Source organism: Nyctibius grandis, chromosome 5 (genome assembly GCF_013368605.1).
Source record: "Nyctibius grandis isolate bNycGra1 chromosome 5, bNycGra1.pri, whole genome shotgun sequence".
Classification (NCBI taxonomy): domain Eukaryota; kingdom Metazoa; phylum Chordata; class Aves; order Nyctibiiformes; family Nyctibiidae; genus Nyctibius; species Nyctibius grandis.
Genome location: NC_090662.1, coordinates 60,640,794 through 60,658,772, shown reverse-complemented (window position 1 = coordinate 60,658,772; position 17,979 = coordinate 60,640,794). Strand labels below are relative to the sequence as shown.

The following is a 17,979-nucleotide window of genomic DNA, read 5'->3' as shown; positions in this document are numbered from 1 at the left end:
GCTGGGTCCGTGCACATGTGGGTGTCTGTGCCGCCCTCCCCCTCGCAGGTGCTCGCTCACCCCTAAACGAGTGCTCCCTTCACCTTGCACAGCAGAGACCTGCAGTAAAAACTGACTCTGGGCAACAAAAACCACCCGAGTGACATCCCCCCGGGGTTTATGGCCTGGGAACCACACAATCGTGCCCCACTTTAACAGGGCATCTGCTTCCCAGCGGGGCTGCAGGGGTCTTGGAGGTGGTGCAGTGCAAGAGATGTCCTGGAGATGGAGGAGCTCAAAGAAGTCCTACCTGCTGCAACACTCGGCAAATGCCAGCCTTGCAGAGCAAAGCTGGAGCAAGATGCTGTCTCCAGCCTTACTGATCCCTCCAGACTTAGCCCTGACCTTGCTGCTCCAAGAGGAGATGACCACTGCCCTACCCTGTAGATGCCCAGCAGATGCACAGGACCTTGGAGCAACTGTTGGGACCAAGGCCAACTGTAGGTGTGAGTCTGTCCTGCCAGGGATAGGGGTTGTAACCCCCCAGTTCCCAGTGGTGCTGCTGATCTGTAAATTCCCAGTGAGGGAGGAAAAGTTGACTTTGGGCCAACACAGGAGGTCTCTGACCAACAGAGGCAGGAAATAGCTACGGTAAGCGAATAAATAAATGGTGCAACTGTAGCTCTGCCTTACATGGGCTTCATGGGGAGTTTTCCTTTGTTTTTCAGGTTGGCTATTTATACCGCAGGGTGTGAAAATGATGTCAGTGAAATCTCTGCTCTTCGCCACGAAGAAAACCAGCCCCGAGAATTTTTGCAGAGCCGAGAGTCCTCCTTGAGCAGTGAGACTCAGAGGCTGTTTGCAAGGTTGGCGGAGCTGGCAGGAAACCCCAGCTGCTGCGAGATTCCCGAGGAGTCCCCTCCTCTTCCACACAGAATCACAGAATCACAGAATCAACCAGGTTGGAAGAGACCTCTGGGATCATCACACCCAGCTCAGGGGGCCAGTTGTCCCAAACCCACCTAGGATACAGTTCTGTCCCTGTAAAAGTCCATCTTGCCTCCCATAATCCCCTCCCAGAACATCTCCAACTCCGTCCCAGCCTCCCCTTTCTCAATGTCTTTCTTTTTTGCCCACTTTTTCTCTTCCTCTTCTCTGTCTCAGCCTTTAAGGGTTTCAGCTCCAGCCTGATCAGTCAGGTCTGCCTTGGGGGACAGGGGAAGAGGGTGTCCCTCTCCTTGTGGGGTTTTGCCACTCCCCTGGGAAAGCCCAGGAGATATTTTGGAGAGTTGATCTCCCAGCTGGGCCATCTGCCTGCTCACATGGGGTGGGAAAGCACAGGTTCAGCCCAGAATAAGAAGCTCCACCAAGTTCAAGCTGAGCCTGCTTGGCAGTAGCTGGTGGGCAGCAATGGCCACGCTTTGGGAAAGGAGAGGAGGAATACACCCTTTCTTCCCACCGTGTTTGTCCCCTGCAATCAGGAGTGGCGATGACAAGCCTACACGAGCTGCTCAGCAGCCAGTGAAGCCTCAACTGTCGGCCCCGGTGCCCGCGGGCAGGGGTGGCTGGCGGTGGGGTGGGAAGGGAAAAGCCAACATGAGTTCAAGGGTTGCCGGTGTACTTGAGACAAGAAAAACTCTTACTGGTGACACATGCATCAGGTGTTTCCAGACGATAACAAAACCTGCCTGAGGTCATCGATATTTAATTAGCAATGGGCTTGGTTAAACATTATCCCGGGGGCAGGAGGGAGGGGAAAAGTGCTGAATTGAAGAGAGTGATTTAACTCTTTGCAGAGACAGAGGAGGAAGAGGGAAGGTTGCCTACAAGGAGAAAGGGTCTCCATGTTTGAACCCCATCGGACTCTGACATTAGGCTGGCCGGAGGGGAGGAGAAGCTTTGGGGTACACAGCTCCCTGGGATCTCCAAGAGAAAGAGGTGCTTTGCCCCATGGAAACAACATGAGCTAAAATTGGAAGCTCAGCACTCCTGCACCCCAACAGCCCCGGGGTGGCCGAGCACGGCTGCTGGAGCAAAACACTGGTGAGTGGCGATGCCGGTGGCATGTCTGGTTTCCCCACCGGAGCCCTCCCGGCTGCAGCCATGCCAGTGGCTGGGGCACTGCGGCGCTTTCTCTTAGGTGGCTGAGTCATGGCCCTGCTACCTGTGCCCGTTCGCACCTGGGTCCCTGCCTCGCCGCCGTCTCCCCTGTTTCCTCTGGCGGCTGAGGCCCTGGCACCCATCCCATGCCCCCGCCCCAGGGAGACCCAGCTCAGCACCCCGGAGCGAGGAGGAGGAGGGACGCAGGGGAGGGCCTTACCTAGGGTTCCCTTTGGGAGGAAGCCTCAGGTTGAAGAAGGGATGATGAAGGCTCGGAGTTGGGAGGGGATGTGTGCATTTTGGCCCTCCAAGCACAGCCTGACACCCCGGCGTGCTCCAGGAGGAGATGCTGTGAAGGTCCGGCTCAATCTGGGGCACAAGAAGCAAAGGAGCATGCGATGGAGGGGGAAAGACGTGTCGTCAAGGGAAGGGAACCGCTTTGGGGCTGCAGCTTTTGTATCCTCATGTTCCCTCCCAAGTCCTGGCTGGTCCCAGGCAGGAGCTGCGTGTGCGCAGCAAAGGAGGGGGCCAGGCTGCACACAAGGAGCCAGGATTAACAGAGCTGGAGCGTCCCAGTCTCCACAGGTGTTGCGTGAGGGGGGGAAGCTGCGGACCCTGAAACAGGGAGTCGGCACCCGACTGTGTGGGGTGAAGGGCTGCCGTGGCACCTCGACACGGAGCAGGGCAGGACCCAGGTGAAACGGCACTGAAATCCCGCCAGCACCTGCCCCGCTCCATCCTTCCCCGGCCCCTCGCCATCCCCCTGCTGCTCCCTGCCACCTCCTCCCCCCCAAAATCCCCTCTTGGCTGCCCTGAACCTGACACCGCTAATTACCCCCGAGATCACAGGGACCTGCTGAAAGAGTGAGTGTGAGCCAGGCTGGGAGGGGGGGACATGAAAAGCTGCCGCAGCCCCTGCCCGCAGCCAGGCCCCCCACCACACCAGCAGCCCCCCGGCACTGGGGACACCTGGGGAAGGCGTCTGCCGGGACAGGGGAGCGGGAACCTGCTCGGGAGAAGGACAGGACAGCACAGCCCAGCTTGGGATGCGGTCAGGACAGCACAGCCCAGCTTGGGATGTGGCCAGCCGCAGCTCCCACTGACTGGCCGGCATCCCCAGGGCCTGCTCCTGCCCCATGGGGAAGCCCCTCTCAGAGGAGAGGAGGGCAAAACTGGGCGAGCATTCACCCACCCACCCCTTTGCTTGCCAACGGCCAGGTGCTCGGGGATGCTCCTGCGCCACCCCAAGTAGAGCGTGGGGGAGAGTTGGCCTTTGCCAGTGCTCGGTGTCACCTCCTCAGGGCTGCTGCATGATGTCCCTCCTGCATCCCCAGCAGTGGTGGTGGTGGTCTCCCGCTGGCGAGCTCCTGTGAGGGATCCCCAGAGCAAAATGGCCTTTAGGGAAAGGGTCTGTGATTCTGTCTGTGCAGACCTCCGACGCGGCGGCACAGCGGAGGCCCTTGGCTGGGATGGGGTCAGCGGCAGCAGGTGCCCACAGCAAGAATGTCACCTCCTTCCGCATCACCGATGATGCAGCCAATGCAGCCAGCGCAGCTGTACCACACTCCTGGTACCTCACCTTCCCCTTATCCCTGCTCATCACCGGGGCCAGGCACCGAGGAAGAGGAGAGAGGTGTGGGACAGAGAAATAACCTCCTGCCAGGCACCTTCCCCTCACCAGGAGCAGGTGTACTCCTGCTTGCTTGCCCCTGGCCGCAGTGACTTCCATGGGCACAGCCTGCATGCCCTGCATGGGAGCCCTCGGACTCTGCACAGGTCCTAGCCGAGGTCCCTCAGAAGTGGGAGAGGGGATGAAGCTGAGGTGGGGAAGGTGCAGCAGTCCCAGTGCCCCTGCACCCCTCATCCACGACCTCTGAAAATGGAGGGGGGTGGGAAAAATGAGGAAATCCCCCATTTCAGGGCAGAAGAAACAGCAGCAGCGACCTCCCAAGTCTTTGAGTGAAGGAAGAGGCTGCAGCCCCGGACAGGGCGGAGTGGGGAGGCAGATGCAGGGATTTCTTCTGCGAGGAGCAAGGAAATGTCCTGGAGCTGTTTGATCTTATTGTATGGAGGGAAGCGGGAGTGGGCGTCCAGCCTTGCTGGAACCAAACAAAGATTATAAATACCTCCCGCCATCAACAGCTCCTCGCCGACCTGGCCTGCCGGGGCCCCGGTTGCTGGCTGATTCCCAAGGGGAAAAATGAACTTTGGTTTCCATCCAGCTCTTGAATACAACAGTGGATAGGAGCGGAATGCACAGCAGACGGCTCCGGCCATAAAGCTGGGAGGGGATTTGCCTCTGCAGGAGGATGTGTGCTGGGAGAGCCTGTCCCACCGGCCGCACGCATGGCTGTGTGCAGCGGGAACGGCCTGCACTGGCTTCATTCAGTCTCCACCGCTGCTGGTGTCAAGACAGACTTTAAAAAAATATATTTAAAAAGCCTTGTAATATGGTGGCTGGGTGTGAAGCGATGCCTGAGTCCAGTGAACAGCCTCGGAGAGGTGTCCCAGTGTCCCTTAGGGCACCGGGCTCTGTCGGGGCGTACACCTTTTCCTGCTTCAGTCCTTGGGTTTGAATTCGGTGCCGCATGTGCTACCAAGAATGCTGCCTGGCATCGGGGTGCTTTGGGGCTGGCGGGGGGCCAAGCCCCAGCACTGCCCCTCGAGCGGCACCTGGGAGTCCTGGGGACGCTGGCACAGCGGCTGTCCCCTCAGGGAAGGGAGGGCAACCCCGCGCCACTTTTGGGGGAAGTTGGGAGGCAGTAGGAGATAAATTTAGTCTTCTTTGCTGTGCCCAGAGGCAGCCAGAGAAACACATGATTCCCCAGCACTGGACTGGGGGGGATGAGAAGTCTTCCCAAAAGCCACATGGGCTCCCATAAGCTCTGTTCCCAGCTGGGGAGCAGCGCTGCACTGGGACCACTGACACCCAATGGCAGGAAGGCCATGGTGGCCACGGGGATGAGGGAGCTTCGTCTTTGGCTTTGCCTTGGCATGGGGTACTCGGGGTGCCTGCGGGGCTGCAGTCCTGGAGCAGGGCTGCTCACCACCTGCTCTCCCTATGCAAGGAGGGTCTGACCTCCACGGGGACCCATCTCCCCCCCCTACATCCATCCCTCTTGGGTCCCACAGGCACTTCTAAGGGTTGGTGAGAAGCCAAGAGAGTTGTCAGGTACGAAAGCCGTCCTCGGGCCAGAGGGCTGTGAATCAAACGCACGCTGTGCTCGGAGAAGCCCAGCAGAGCTGCTCTGGCAGAAAAGCCACCGCGTGGTGCGTGAACCCATCCGTGGCTCCCCCAGGGCGCCTTCTCAGCCCCTCTCCCCCATCGAGCATACTTGAATCTCCCTGCCTGTCACTGGGATCAAAGGCTGGGGTGGGAGGCAGGGGTGTCAGCTGGGCCGCTTGTGAAGCTGATTGCAGGAGCCAAGACCTCCAACTTGAACCCTCTTTTTTTTTTTTGCTCCCCCGGGCATCCTCATGCACTTCTAACGTCTCCACTCCAGCGTTGCAGCTGCATCCCGTTTCATCTCCGGCAAGGGAAAGAGGCAGCACCAGAGCCAGATGTGCCCCGGGAAGGCTGGAAAAGTGGCCCCCCACCCTGGGAGCGCCTGGTCCCAGCCCCTGTGCCGCTGGCAGCTGGGGAGCACCGGGTGCTGGGGGTGAAACCCAGCCCGGCTTCCCAGCCACAGCCTTCCTGGCACCAGCTGGGACGGAGCATGTTCCCACGGTGGCCGGCGCTATTTCGGCGGGGTCAGGGCTGTGCCTGTAGCCTCCTGTGGCTCTCGGGTTGGTCTGAGCATCACCGGGGCGCAGGATCTTTCTGAGCAGACGGGGATGTTGTTGGCCATTTTGGAGCAGGGAAGATGCACTCAAGCAGTGCCACTGTGGCACTTGGGGAGCTGCGGGGGGTGAGATGACCATGCCAAAAAGAAAAAGCTAAATGTTAAGAGAAGGTGGTTTAAAAACACACATAAACCACACGAAAACCAGTTTCTGGGCTCTTGGGAGCTGCTGGACCGATGTATGACCTGCGCTGATTGCTGCCTGTTGCACTGGGGACTGTCCCCAAAGCAGAGGACAGATGCCCTGCAGGAGCGGGAAGGCGGGCAGGGGGACAAGGGCTGCCGGGCAGACCGAGGCTTTGGGAGCAGGAAGCTTTGCTGAAGCCAGCTCGGTGTCCCCTGGCTTTGCCCCCCACCTGCACGGCTTGGCAGGGACCTCCCAAACCTGGATCCCAGGAGCTCACCAGCAAAGTGCCCGGGCAGCATAGCGGGGCTTCAGGGACCATGTAGTCCCGGGTGACCCGGGCTCAGCTAAGCAGGGTTTTTCTCCAGGCCAGCCCCACCAGCAAGCCCTTGAGGACAGGTGTCCCACACACCATCTACAGAAGGAGGAGCGCCACCTCCTGACATTGGGTGTCCTCTTGTCCTAAGGATTCCAGGATAGAAAAAGGATTAAAAACCACTTTTGTGTTGTTTTTTTTCCCCCCAGTATTTTATCAGTCAGCAACCGTCGCTTCAAGAATAAACACATCCAAGTCTGGCACTGGGTCCCAAGCAGAAGCAGCTTCTCCTGCTAGATGTGTGCTGAGCATCTTCAACAAGGGCAGCGTTTCTTCAGGACTGCTTCCTTCTACTTAGGTGTGAATTTGACTAAAAATCCCCTCCGCTACCGTTTGCTACTTCAAGATACATTCACCAGGTCTGCAGCCTCCACGAGAGCCCTCACCACAAGGTTTGCTCCGGTAAAATGAGGTGCTTTTACAGATTTTCATCAAGGTGGAACACAGCTCGTCATGGACGCTCATCCCCAACACCTCACTGTTTATACCAATAATCCCAGTTCCCACTGTCATGCCTGACTGGTTTGAGTGAAGCAGTAGTAGCAGACCGGGCTGGCTTAGAGCTGGGCCCTTACTAGCCAGCTACCACATACGTGGTTTAAAATGTCCATCTCTGAGCCAAGCAAAAAGGCCACCCAAGGCTCCTTAATGGGCAGGAAAACCTCAGTCTGGAGAGCTGCTCATAAAACCACAGCCTCAAGATGAACAGAGGTTGTTAAGTTCCACTTTCCTGCATTGAGGGGAATACTAATTTAGGGCTCTTCTCTACCTACCTGCTGATTTGAGGCTTGTGAGGAAAAAAAAAAAAAAATTAGTGGGTGAGACCTCTCTTGTTACACTTGGCTGAAATCAGGCAGCAGGTTCATGTGTTAAATGAGGCTGTCAGGGAGCCAGCCAGTTTGTGCAGTCATCAAGTCTGGTTTCTAGGGCAACAAGGTAAATGTTTTTCCTCCTTCTCGCCACCTTTTAACTCTTAGAAGGTTCTTACCTTTCCCCATTTCAATTAGAGCAAATAGCATCAAATTGGGTCCGTCTGGGAGCAGCACTACATGTCGGTGTGTCAATCCGGAGGGTTACTGCCTTGGTCGCTGCCATGGCTCCAATTATGGTCAGTGAAGGACACACCAGCATAATTATCTAAATTTACACGAGCCTTCACTGAGGCTACAGCCTCAAGCACGAGTGATCTCATTATTGAGGCCAGAGGCTGGCAAGCACTTGGGGCCACCGCTGCCTTTCTTGGTATGACGCCTCAGCTCCTGTAACAGCAGTGCTTTGGTCAGGACTGGTGCTGTACATGGAGTCAGTCCCTGCACACAGGCAGTGTCTCCTCTGCCCTTCACCATTGGACTCTGCTGGGAACACCAGCCAAACCATCTCCCCAGGCGCAGATGGAGTATTTTGACCCATGCAGTAACGCAACACCAGCAGCACTCACAGCTCTCCCTCCTCCTTGGAGGGTGGGATGCCAAAGAGTCACCCTCCTCCCCTCCCAGGCGGGCCTGTTCCCTGTCACCAGGCAAAGCCTTTCAGCAGGGATGGGAAACGGATTCAGGAATACTGAGCTGCTGCGAGGCAGGAATTTGTCACGTTACCTGCTGCCTCCTGATGCTCTCACAAACTGCAACAAGCTGCATTTGCAAACAGCATGCAGGTTACACCCTCTGTCATACAGAAACTGGAGGGTTTCCATGGCAACAGCCAGCATCTGCCACCTACCTAAAATGTAGTGATGTTTCAACTGTCTGAAGTAGTTTAATTTCAAAACCAGTTTGATTCAAAGAAGCTCTCTAGCCACCCAGCTAGTGAGTAACACATGGAATAGTGCCTCAGTAACCGCAAATACATTTAGGGCTCCTGCTGCTTTGTTATTTCACATAACCACGTAGAGGAGCCTTGCTCTGCCCCAACACCTTCTGCTCTCCAAACCAGGAGAGACAGCTTCTTTCTCATCACAGGACCCTGTTATGTGTTGGATGCTCGTAAATTGAGCTTTACTTGCTTCTTTGGTTGGGTTGGTACCACACATAGGACCCAAGAGTACCAGACTTGACGCAGCTATGTATAAACCAAACAAAGGCAATTTCTTTAAAATATTTATTTTTTGGTGTGAGAGCACACAGGCCACAAGACCATTCCACACATTAAGCTGTCTCCTCTTTTGCAATACGATCTTCTTGAGTGGTCCCTGGGAAAAAAAAAATAAAACTATGTTAACAGCAGTCTGCAAACAAAGACCGCATCAGATCCCAATTACAACGCTGTCATTTCTTCTCCTTTTGCTGCAAAGAAATTAAGACAAAAAGCATCCTCAATGTTCCAGCCTGTTGGAAATCCAAGGTCCGTTCAGGGGACACCGCACCAGATCGAGGACTTTCAGATGTAATGAAGAAACGCTGGTGCCACCTTGTGGGGAAGCTCCTGTGCAGCCCCCGAGCAGCCGAACCGCACTATCGACCCAGCAAGGGCCTCACACCCAGGACTCCCGACCCACTTTCTCCAGCAAGTGACAAACTGCCACCCCCAGCCCACTGAGAGCACCGTCATCCGGAGCTGCTCTCAGAAGAAATGCAGTGCAGAGCCACTCCCTGCAGGCGCCAGATACTGCTCGGTGCTTGTTCCACGCCCCATCACTGACTTGTGCCCAAACACAGCAACACCCGTCAGGCATGAGGCGCTGTCACAGGGCAAGCCAGACCCCAGCCCCTGCTGGGGTTATAACCAAGCTGGCGGGATGAAACATCTTGACAAAAGCAACACACTTTGTTTCACAGAAGTTTTGGCCCTGTGACAGCCCAAAGGCGAAGCTACCAACTGCCATTAGCCAAAAGGCAATAGAGATGCAACATAAAGCTGCCAGCTTCAGAAAGCATCCTTACCATGAAAGCCTTCTTCTCTTCAGCTGTCTGGAAGCGGCCATGACCGAATTTGGAGGTTGTGTCAATGAACTTCAGGTCAATCTTCTCCAGGGCCCGGCGCTTGGTCTGCACAAGCAGGGACTACAAGAAAGATGCCAGGTGAGCACGCAGCAGCACCCTTTCAGCCTGCCAGTATGCTGGCTACTTATCATCTTCATGGCTAACACCTCCTAAGTCACTCTGACCTCACGCTTCAGCTGCTATTATGTGCAAGGAGCACCTGCCAACAAGCCAGCCTGCACCTTTGGCCTTCAAGGCTGAAGGCTGGTCAGCTCACACCAGCAGCAAGGCCAAGTCTGCCTGCCAGCGTCCTTACAGCCCACGAGAATTCTCAACCCTAAAGCACACGCTCCACTACAAACAGCCCTGGGTTGAATTAACTGGGGAAAGGACCTCCTGAGGTCATTAATACGAGGTGAGTTTGGGTGCACATGTCCAACAAGTCTTCTAGGCTTTTATTTCTAGCTGGCTACATGAATCCTCACAGCAGCAAGCAGCACCACCTGCACCAGAGGCAGTGCAGCTAACCTAAGCTGTTCCAGCCCATTTGACAGCAGGCTGCGCTACTCACCTTGCGCAGGGTTAGGACCCTCTTCTTGGTCCCAACAACACAGCCTTTCAGCATGATGAAGTCATTGGTCACTTCACCGTAGTGGACAAAGCCTCCCTGAGCAAGGAGAGAACAGTTAGTGCTCTGTATAAAGCGGGACCAGCAGCCACGTCTGCCTACAGCTTGATGTTCTCACACCACTTCTGGGTCTCGGCCACTCCTGCACTAACCAAAATCCCGTTTCCAGAACTACCTTTCATTGGTCAAGTTTCTTGATTCAGCAATTTACTTGCTGCTCTAAGGCTTTTGTTAAGAACAGCAGCAACCAGATGCTGACAAAATAGCAAGAGCAGCTCTCCCTGCTAAGTTATTCCTTATTTACAAGTATCATTTCTCAGCTTGTAACATCTCTCTATACTATTGCTGCTATCAAATGCAATTAGCAAGTTACACAAGTCAATACTGAGAATGACTAAGCAGCACCACCTCCCACAGCAGCTGAGTTTTATCTCAAGAGCTCTTCATTCATTCTGCATCTTGTCCCAGGCCTCTTAAAATCATAGCTCACAAGCAGACTCTCTCCATAGTGCTGCAACAACTCACCAGAGGGTTAATGCTCTTGTCAGATAAATCATAATCAGTTGATGCATTGTTTTTGATCAGCTTTCCATCCTTGATTTGGTAACCCTGGCCGATCTTGTAGATCTAAAAATGTCAAGAATTTCTACTTAGTAGAAGGCAGGAGAAAGGGCCTGTCATCAGTCAAAATGCAAAGAATTCTACGTAGGGTCAGAGAAAAACATCTGTTGCACTTTTGAAAACACATGGTCATACAAGAATTTTATGTTTATTCAACATAATGGACTGTGGTTACTGCCCCTGAGATTATTCAAACAGAGGGAAATGTCCAAAGCAAACCTCTCCACCCTATTCACTGTCATGCAGCGAGTGGCCTTGGCCAGCTCTTGTTTCTGCCCATCAGTTCAGAGACACAAACCTTCTTATTGATTTCAGTGCGATGGTGATACCCCTTTTGACCAGCCCGGGCCACCGAGAAAGCCACACGAGCAGGGTGCCACGCACCAATGCAGGCCACTTTGCGCAGACCCCTGTGAGTCTTGCGGGGCAGCTTTTTGGTGTGCCAACGGCTGGTAACACCTGCAACAACAAACAAACAGTGTTGCTACCTATAGTCAAGCTGAGGTGTCACCAAACTGTTCAACTAGAGTTTAAGCCACCTTTCAAGCTGCTGTCCCCAGGCAACAAAAGCGAAGCCCAGACCCAGCATCCCAGAAATTAAATCCCATTTCCCGGTGAAGCATCCTGCCCCAGAACTGCCCACACTCCCTTCCCGGCTGTCCCTGGGTTGTGTTCTCAGAAGGAAGGCAGCATGGAATGACTCCTCACGGATGTCAGGCGCTGTGCCCAGCGCTCATTCCATGGTCTCATCATTGAACCCTGACAGCTGCATGGATTTACCTCCTCAGCTCTTAGCCCACACACTTGTGAGAACTCAAGGCTAGGACTTCATTAAAATCTGCGTCCCGATCACAAAGAGGGGAACCTCCACGCGTTTACCTTTATATCCCTTGCCCTTGGTGACTCCAATGACATCTATCATCTCATCCTGGCCAAAGACAGTTGACACAGGCACCTGCTGTTCCAGCTTCTCCCGGGCCCAGTCCACCTTCTCAGCAACAGTGCCACCATTCACCTGGATCTCCATCAGGTGAGACTTCTTCTGTCTCAGGGGAAGCAAACGCATCTAGGAAATAGAAAGGATGAAATTTAGCTCCTGCTCTTCTACGATGGACCTCATTAACTACTCCAGTATCCTTCTAGTCCTGGCCTAATCTGTTTTTCTAACTACACATACCCTTTCACAAGATCTAAAACATACGGAAGTAAAAGGCCCTACACTAAGGGGAAAGGCTGTGTCATGGCTTAAATGACAAGTCACAGTATCTGGGAGTTATATGCCACCCACAGAATTAACAAATGTTTCCAAGCCCATAGCCACCAGCTGAACTCCATCAAGGAAGGACAGGAGATAACAAGAGGCAACAGTTTTAAACTGAAAGAAGGTAGATTTAGACCAGACAATCGGAAGACATTTTTTACTATGAGGGTGGTGAGACACTGGCACAGGTTGCCCAGAGAAGTTGTGGATGCCTCATTATTGGAAGCGTTCAAAGTCAGGCTAGATGGGGCTTTGAGCAACCTGATCTAGTGAAAGATGTCCCTGCCCATGGCAGGGGGGTTGGACTAGATGATCTTTAAAGGTCCCTTCCAACCCAAACCAGTGTCGTCCTGCGAAGAACAGGGAGTTGGACTGGATCCTTACGGGTCCCTTCCAACTTGAGATATTCTATGATTCTATAATAAAGTCTGCAACACTGAAGGACAATTTGGATAGGGTCACATTTACAGTTATTTCTACTATATTTAGCACAGAGCGACTGATACGAGTATCAATAGCAGCTGCAATGCTACCATAGTCTAGTATGAGAAACATTCTAGTAAAATTAGTAATGTCATAACTAGACACCTTACTGCACTTACAGCCAACTCAAAGATTTAATTGCATCTCCCAAGAAAGTCTGGCAGAGCACTGATGGCTAAGGGAAACCCCACCACACCACTCAGCAGTAGAACTTCTCCAGCTGAGGAACAGAAGCTACCAAAAGCCTTAGTGTTTGCAGTCCCTATACAATGCAGCCTGAAACGCTGCTGACCACACAAACTCCAGAGTTAACTGTTCAGCCTGTTTTCATTCGCAGATGGAAATAAGAGAGCACAGGCCTACACGGTACCAGCAAAAGACCAAGTCCAAGAAGTTCCTACTATGGCATCTCTATTGGACACTGCTTCAGAATACTGCCAGCGGCTGGCCCCCAAGGCTCCTCAAGCATTGTGTGAGCACACACTTTGTACAGAATGAAGAGTACTAGTATTTATATCATACTTAACAGTTAGAATTAGGCTGCAGGGGGGCAGAAATCTCCCTACAGAGATGGATCAAGACTTATGCTTGCTCTTATCTGTTTCCACTGTACACCTCAGTCCCGCAGACACTTACCTGAGTGTGAGCCATGACTCTAATAACCTGGCAGTATTTCTTCATGCTATTGAAATCTTTCTCCAACTGCTTTTTGCCTTCATCATCTTGCCATTTCTTGCAGTATTTGGTGAAGGCCTTCTTCTTGGACTTGTGCCTTCAGGAGCAGAGCAGAGACAAGGTTTGGCTAAGCCCTTCATCATTCCCCCATGGAAGTGGGGATGAGCGGAAGGAGCTGCCACCTCAGCTGGTTTCAGCTCTTTGCCAGCTTCTAAGGACTCTTTTCCACTGGCAAGCGGAGCCTGGAGCTCATCAGACAGAGGCAAAGTTGCCAGAGCTGAGCGGAGCTGCCATGAATTCCAAAGCACATTAACATTCATAGTACAGAAGACAAAAGACTGCAGAGAGATGTCAAACAATAACAGAAAAAACAGATCTTTAAAGCAATTGTCAGATGGTTGCTATCTCCCCCCTTGCAAGCCCGAGTTATGCCTGACAGTAGGGTCATTACTGTAACACCCTTGAGATCATTATTGCTCTACTCTGACGTCTTCTCAGCCTGCAAAGTTCATAAACAGGCTGTAAGCTCTAGACACGCTGGAGCCACAATCGGGCAAATGTGCATACTTTGGATCACAACAACAGTGCCTGGAACAGTAATCAGAAGTAACACTTGTCTTCCCCTTTCCTGAGAAAACAGAGCTACAGTCAGGACTCGACACTCAACAACAAGCGCCAGAGGCGATTTCCTTATGTCCGCCCGTCGAAGTATCATCACGTGTAGCCCGTTAAGGAGATCTCAGGCAAAAACCAACACCATCACCCCCACACCAAGAACGGCACTAACTTACATTATGCTGTCACCCTCCCAGAGCCGTTCCTACAGCCTATCCCATTATTAGGCCAGTTCATCAAGGCCAAACACTAATTGCCGAAAAGCCTCTTCAAAAAGCTGTACTAGCATAACCTGCACCCAGTAGAAAAAATAAACCATGGCATGAAATTAAGGCAACAAGCAAAAGCCCTGCTCTCTTACCAGTTCTTGTAGAAGCGACGCTTACACTCATCGCTGATGTGCTCAGCAAAGACAGTCTTGAAGCTGCGGAGACCGCGAGGAGTCTGCACGTATCCCACGACACCCACAATGACCATGGGAGGAGTCTCCACTATAGTGACTGCCTCGACCACCTCCTTCTTGTTCACCTCTGGATGAAGACAGAAATACAGCACAACCATTAACACCAGCATCAGCTGTTAAACATCATCTATTCTTTCTCGCAAGTCATTCACGTGAAAGGTTGCATGACTCACGTTCTTTTCACAAAGACAACGCATGGTAAAATGACCAACTGTAAGTTATAATTTAACGCCTTGCAAAAATTTTGAGGCTGGCTCAGTAGGAAGCACAAAGCTCGACAGGCAAAATGGATGGTAGCGAGTAACAGAACTGCATTCAGGACTGTACAATCAGCAAAAAAACATCCAAAGGCAATTTACTTATGTCTGCCCATTGAGGAGAGGGCATCGTAAGTGGCCTGTTACAACACAGCTAAACCAAACCATCAGGTCACTGTACATCTCAGAAACAGGACCATTAACAAGACGGCCACTGCTGGGCATCAAGTCTCACTGCTGGGACATCACCCACATTGAAGTGGGAGGGGTTTGGGTGCTTTATACCCCACCCACCCAAGGACTTTCAACAGGGTGAAGTCAAGCCAGGACTAAAATCCAGAGCTACTAACAAACAGGTCATCTTTTGCCATTCATAAAGAAAAGAAAACCACCTCCTCTATTGAGAGGAACATTAATACGTACTGGATCCAGGTCTGTCAACTTCACGGACAATGTGGGTCATGCCAGCTTTGTACCCCAAGAAGGCAGTGAGATGGACAGGCTTGCTGGGGTCATCTTTGGGAAAGCTCTTCACCTTACCCCTGTGCCTGCTACTGCGCTTGCGGGGCAGGAAGCCCAGAGACCCATGCCTTGGAGCTGAGAACTTGCGGTGAGACTACAGAGAGAAAATAAACATTTAGTGCTAGCTATAGAGATTTACTTATATCCACTCAAGGGCCAAGGCCAATTCTGTTCTTGCCTTAAACATGAACATTATGTAGATACAAGACATTTTGCATTCTAGAAATTCTTCTCAGTATCAGCTGTCTGGCTTCTGAATTCCATTATAATGTTATAAGAACATAATCCTCATGCCCCAACTATGTCCTTCCCAGATTTCAACATCCCCTCCCTTTCAAGCTTATTTTACGGTATCACCAACTCCCACTCTAGTTAGGGAACCACACAAGCTGTGGCTTGGCCACAGCATACCACCAGAATTTCAATGCACCCCAAGAGCCTAGAAATGGAGAAGCACAGATAGCTTTACAATATGTTTCAACGTATCAGTAACACTATGAAAAATAAGCATTATAAAAGCAATTTCAGTTCAAAAAGCTGCAGTAAATCAGTATTTCAATATTCAGCTTTGAGTCAGTTGCATTGGGTGGAAATGCAGTCTTTTTTTTTTTTTTTTTTTTTTAAGATGTTTGTAACTACCAGCCCTGCAGCCTCCCTCTGCAACCCAAGAGCCAGGCGAGGCTGGGTTCTACCCTGAGAACTCTCAGCCCAACAAAGAATTACTCATCCCATCTCACATCCAAATTTAAGAAAAATACTGTACAGCTTAACATGGAGCCAACAACCAACAGCTAAGAAACGTGCCTTACTTTAAAAAAATACTCAACACAAGTTGCCTTAAGCAAAGTTTACCAGTCTCAAAAAGGGCTTTTTGTTAGGATTATGAACCTTGTGGCACAGCCCAGCACAACTGGATTTTGACACCTACGTAAGACTGAAGGCTGCCAGCACAGCACCTTCTCCTACCAGTGACACAATCAAACACGAAATTTGATCCTATAGATGAAAGGCGGTGAACGGCATCATTACGCTGACCGCTCCGCGTGCTCGCGCCCCCCACCACGGCCTCGCTGCCCCAGCAGGAGCGAACAAAGCGGCCGAGTCTCACTCGCACCGCGCTCCGGGCCTTCAAACGCGCTGCGACCTCACTGCCTGTTAGAGCAGCCATCGCTGCCGCGAGGCCCCTAGAGAAGACCCCCCTCCTTCTAAAAACCGGTCAGCAAACCCCGCCGCGGGCAAAGCGCCCCCCTGGCAGCGCCCACGCCCTCCCGCCCCCCGCGCCACTGAGACCCCGAACGCCCCCGGGCACCGAGCAGGCCCGGCCGGCGTCCCAGGGCAAAGCCTCTCCCACCCACGGCGCCCGTCGCGGCCGAGCCCCCAAATAAGCCCCGCGCCGGCTCCCGCAGAGCCCTAGCGCGTCTGGAGCGGGGCCGGGCAGCCGCCGAGGGCGGGATGGCGGCGATACCCGAGGGATGGCGCGGCCGGGCCCGGGCGCCGCCGCCACCACCCGCAGCACCCACCATCTTGTCTCCACGCCGGGCCGGAAGGGCCGACAGCTGCCGCGCGCGTGGATTTTATATGCGCCCCGCCCACCCGGTGACGCGCTGCGAGGTGCGTGCGGCGCGCCGGTCTCGCGAGAGGCGCGGTGTGGCGGCGCGCGCGTGGCGCTACGGGTGGGGAGCGGAGCCAGAAAGGCGCGCGGGCGGCGGTGCGTGGCGGCTGCGGCGGCGCCGCTGGGCCGCGGGGAGAAAATGCGTTACAAAATACCCGGCGGGGCTTCTTGGAAGTGTGAGTGCTTCCACTCACACGTCGTTATATTGTGGTTTAAAAAAGCAAAAGGGAAGAGAAGAACGTAACAAAATCCCCGCGACTCCTCACATAAACGTTTAGCTGCGGTTCTTCATCACGTCATGTAAAACCACGACGTCCCCGTGTCATCGTTCAGATGTATATAACATCGGAAAGTGTGTCCCGCTGCAGCCCTTCTCCTCGAATAGGCTAGGTTTTTTACTTCCACGAAAATGTGCTTTTTTCCAAGCTGGGAGTGAGTACCTGCCTGGGCAGAGCATCCCAATGCAGGGTTTAGCTGGTTTTATCATAGAATCACAGAATCATAGAATGGTTTGGGTTGGAAGGGACCCTAAAGATCATCTAATTCCAACCCCCCTGCCATGGGCAGGGACACCTTCCACTAGACCAGGTTGCTCAAAGCCCCATCCAACCTGGCCTTAAACACTGCCAGGGAGGTGGCAGCCACAGCTTCTCTGGGCAACCTGTTCCAGTGTCTCACCACCATCACAGTAAAGAATTTCTTCCTAATATCTAATCTAAATCTACCCGCTCTCAGTTTAAAACCGTTCCCCCTCGTCCTGTCACTACATGCCCTTGTAAAAAGCCCCTCTCCTGCTTTCCTGTAGGGCCCCTTCAGGTACAGGAAGGCTGCTATGAGGTTTCCCCGGAGCCTTCTCTTCTCTAGGCTGAATTATTATTAAGTAGCTCCAGGGTCACAGAGAGCTGTAATGACTTGGCAAATCTTCATCGCAGTTTGCAACAGTCGTTAGGCAATGCAAAGAAACGCACTTAACGAGAAAGAAATTTTTAAAATAATTAGATAAAATAGTTTTCACTGCTAACATTGGCACCCATCACTTTTGCATGTATCTCAAAATAGAAAAAGACATCAAATAACTTCTTTCATGCAGGGACATGTTCTCGGGCCCATCGTGTGTTCTTCATGGGCCGCGTTGTGCTGTGTATTCCCACGGTGCTTGGTACGGCGCAGCTCCAAACTCAGGGCCTCTCTGTGCTACTGTTGAATTAATAATAAACAATAAAACCAATGTAGATGCTAAAGTTGGATGATGAAAGAGGAACTGAAAATAAGACTTGCTGCGGAACCTGTCTGGAGCTGTTATTATTCATGCCATTACTTCTCTTGATCCATTTACTGCTCTTCTCGCACACAGATAAGCACTGCCAGGACCAGCCATGTCTTTGGGAGATACTGGCCACCTTGGCCCACGCAGGAAACTCACAAACACGGAGCTGGCACTGGGCAAGGCAGAGCTGAGGTGAAACCTGCACAGGGAAGGAGCTGGGGGACAGGAGATAAATT

The 17,979-nt window shown here is 52.8% G+C and overlaps 1 protein-coding gene and 1 non-coding gene across 2 annotated transcripts; both read right to left on the bottom strand.

The window, feature by feature from the left end:
- Positions 1-8,504: 8,504 nt before the first annotated feature.
- RPL3 (ribosomal protein L3) lies at positions 8,505-16,406 on the bottom strand. Its single transcript, XM_068401462.1, is given in 11 exon segments — positions 8,505-8,594; positions 8,597-8,609; positions 9,301-9,420; positions 9,911-10,006; positions 10,493-10,594; positions 10,887-11,047; positions 11,468-11,654; positions 12,969-13,104; positions 13,984-14,152; positions 14,766-14,958; positions 16,385-16,406. Coding segments are annotated over 11 exon segments (1,209 nt in total). The 5' UTR covers positions 16,388-16,406; the 3' UTR covers positions 8,505-8,565.
- On the bottom strand, positions 11,257-11,349 carry LOC137664476 (small nucleolar RNA U83B). Its single transcript, XR_011048325.1, has one exon. It is a non-coding gene; the product is annotated as a small nucleolar RNA U83B (small nucleolar RNA).
- Positions 16,407-17,979: the final 1,573 nt, after the last annotated feature.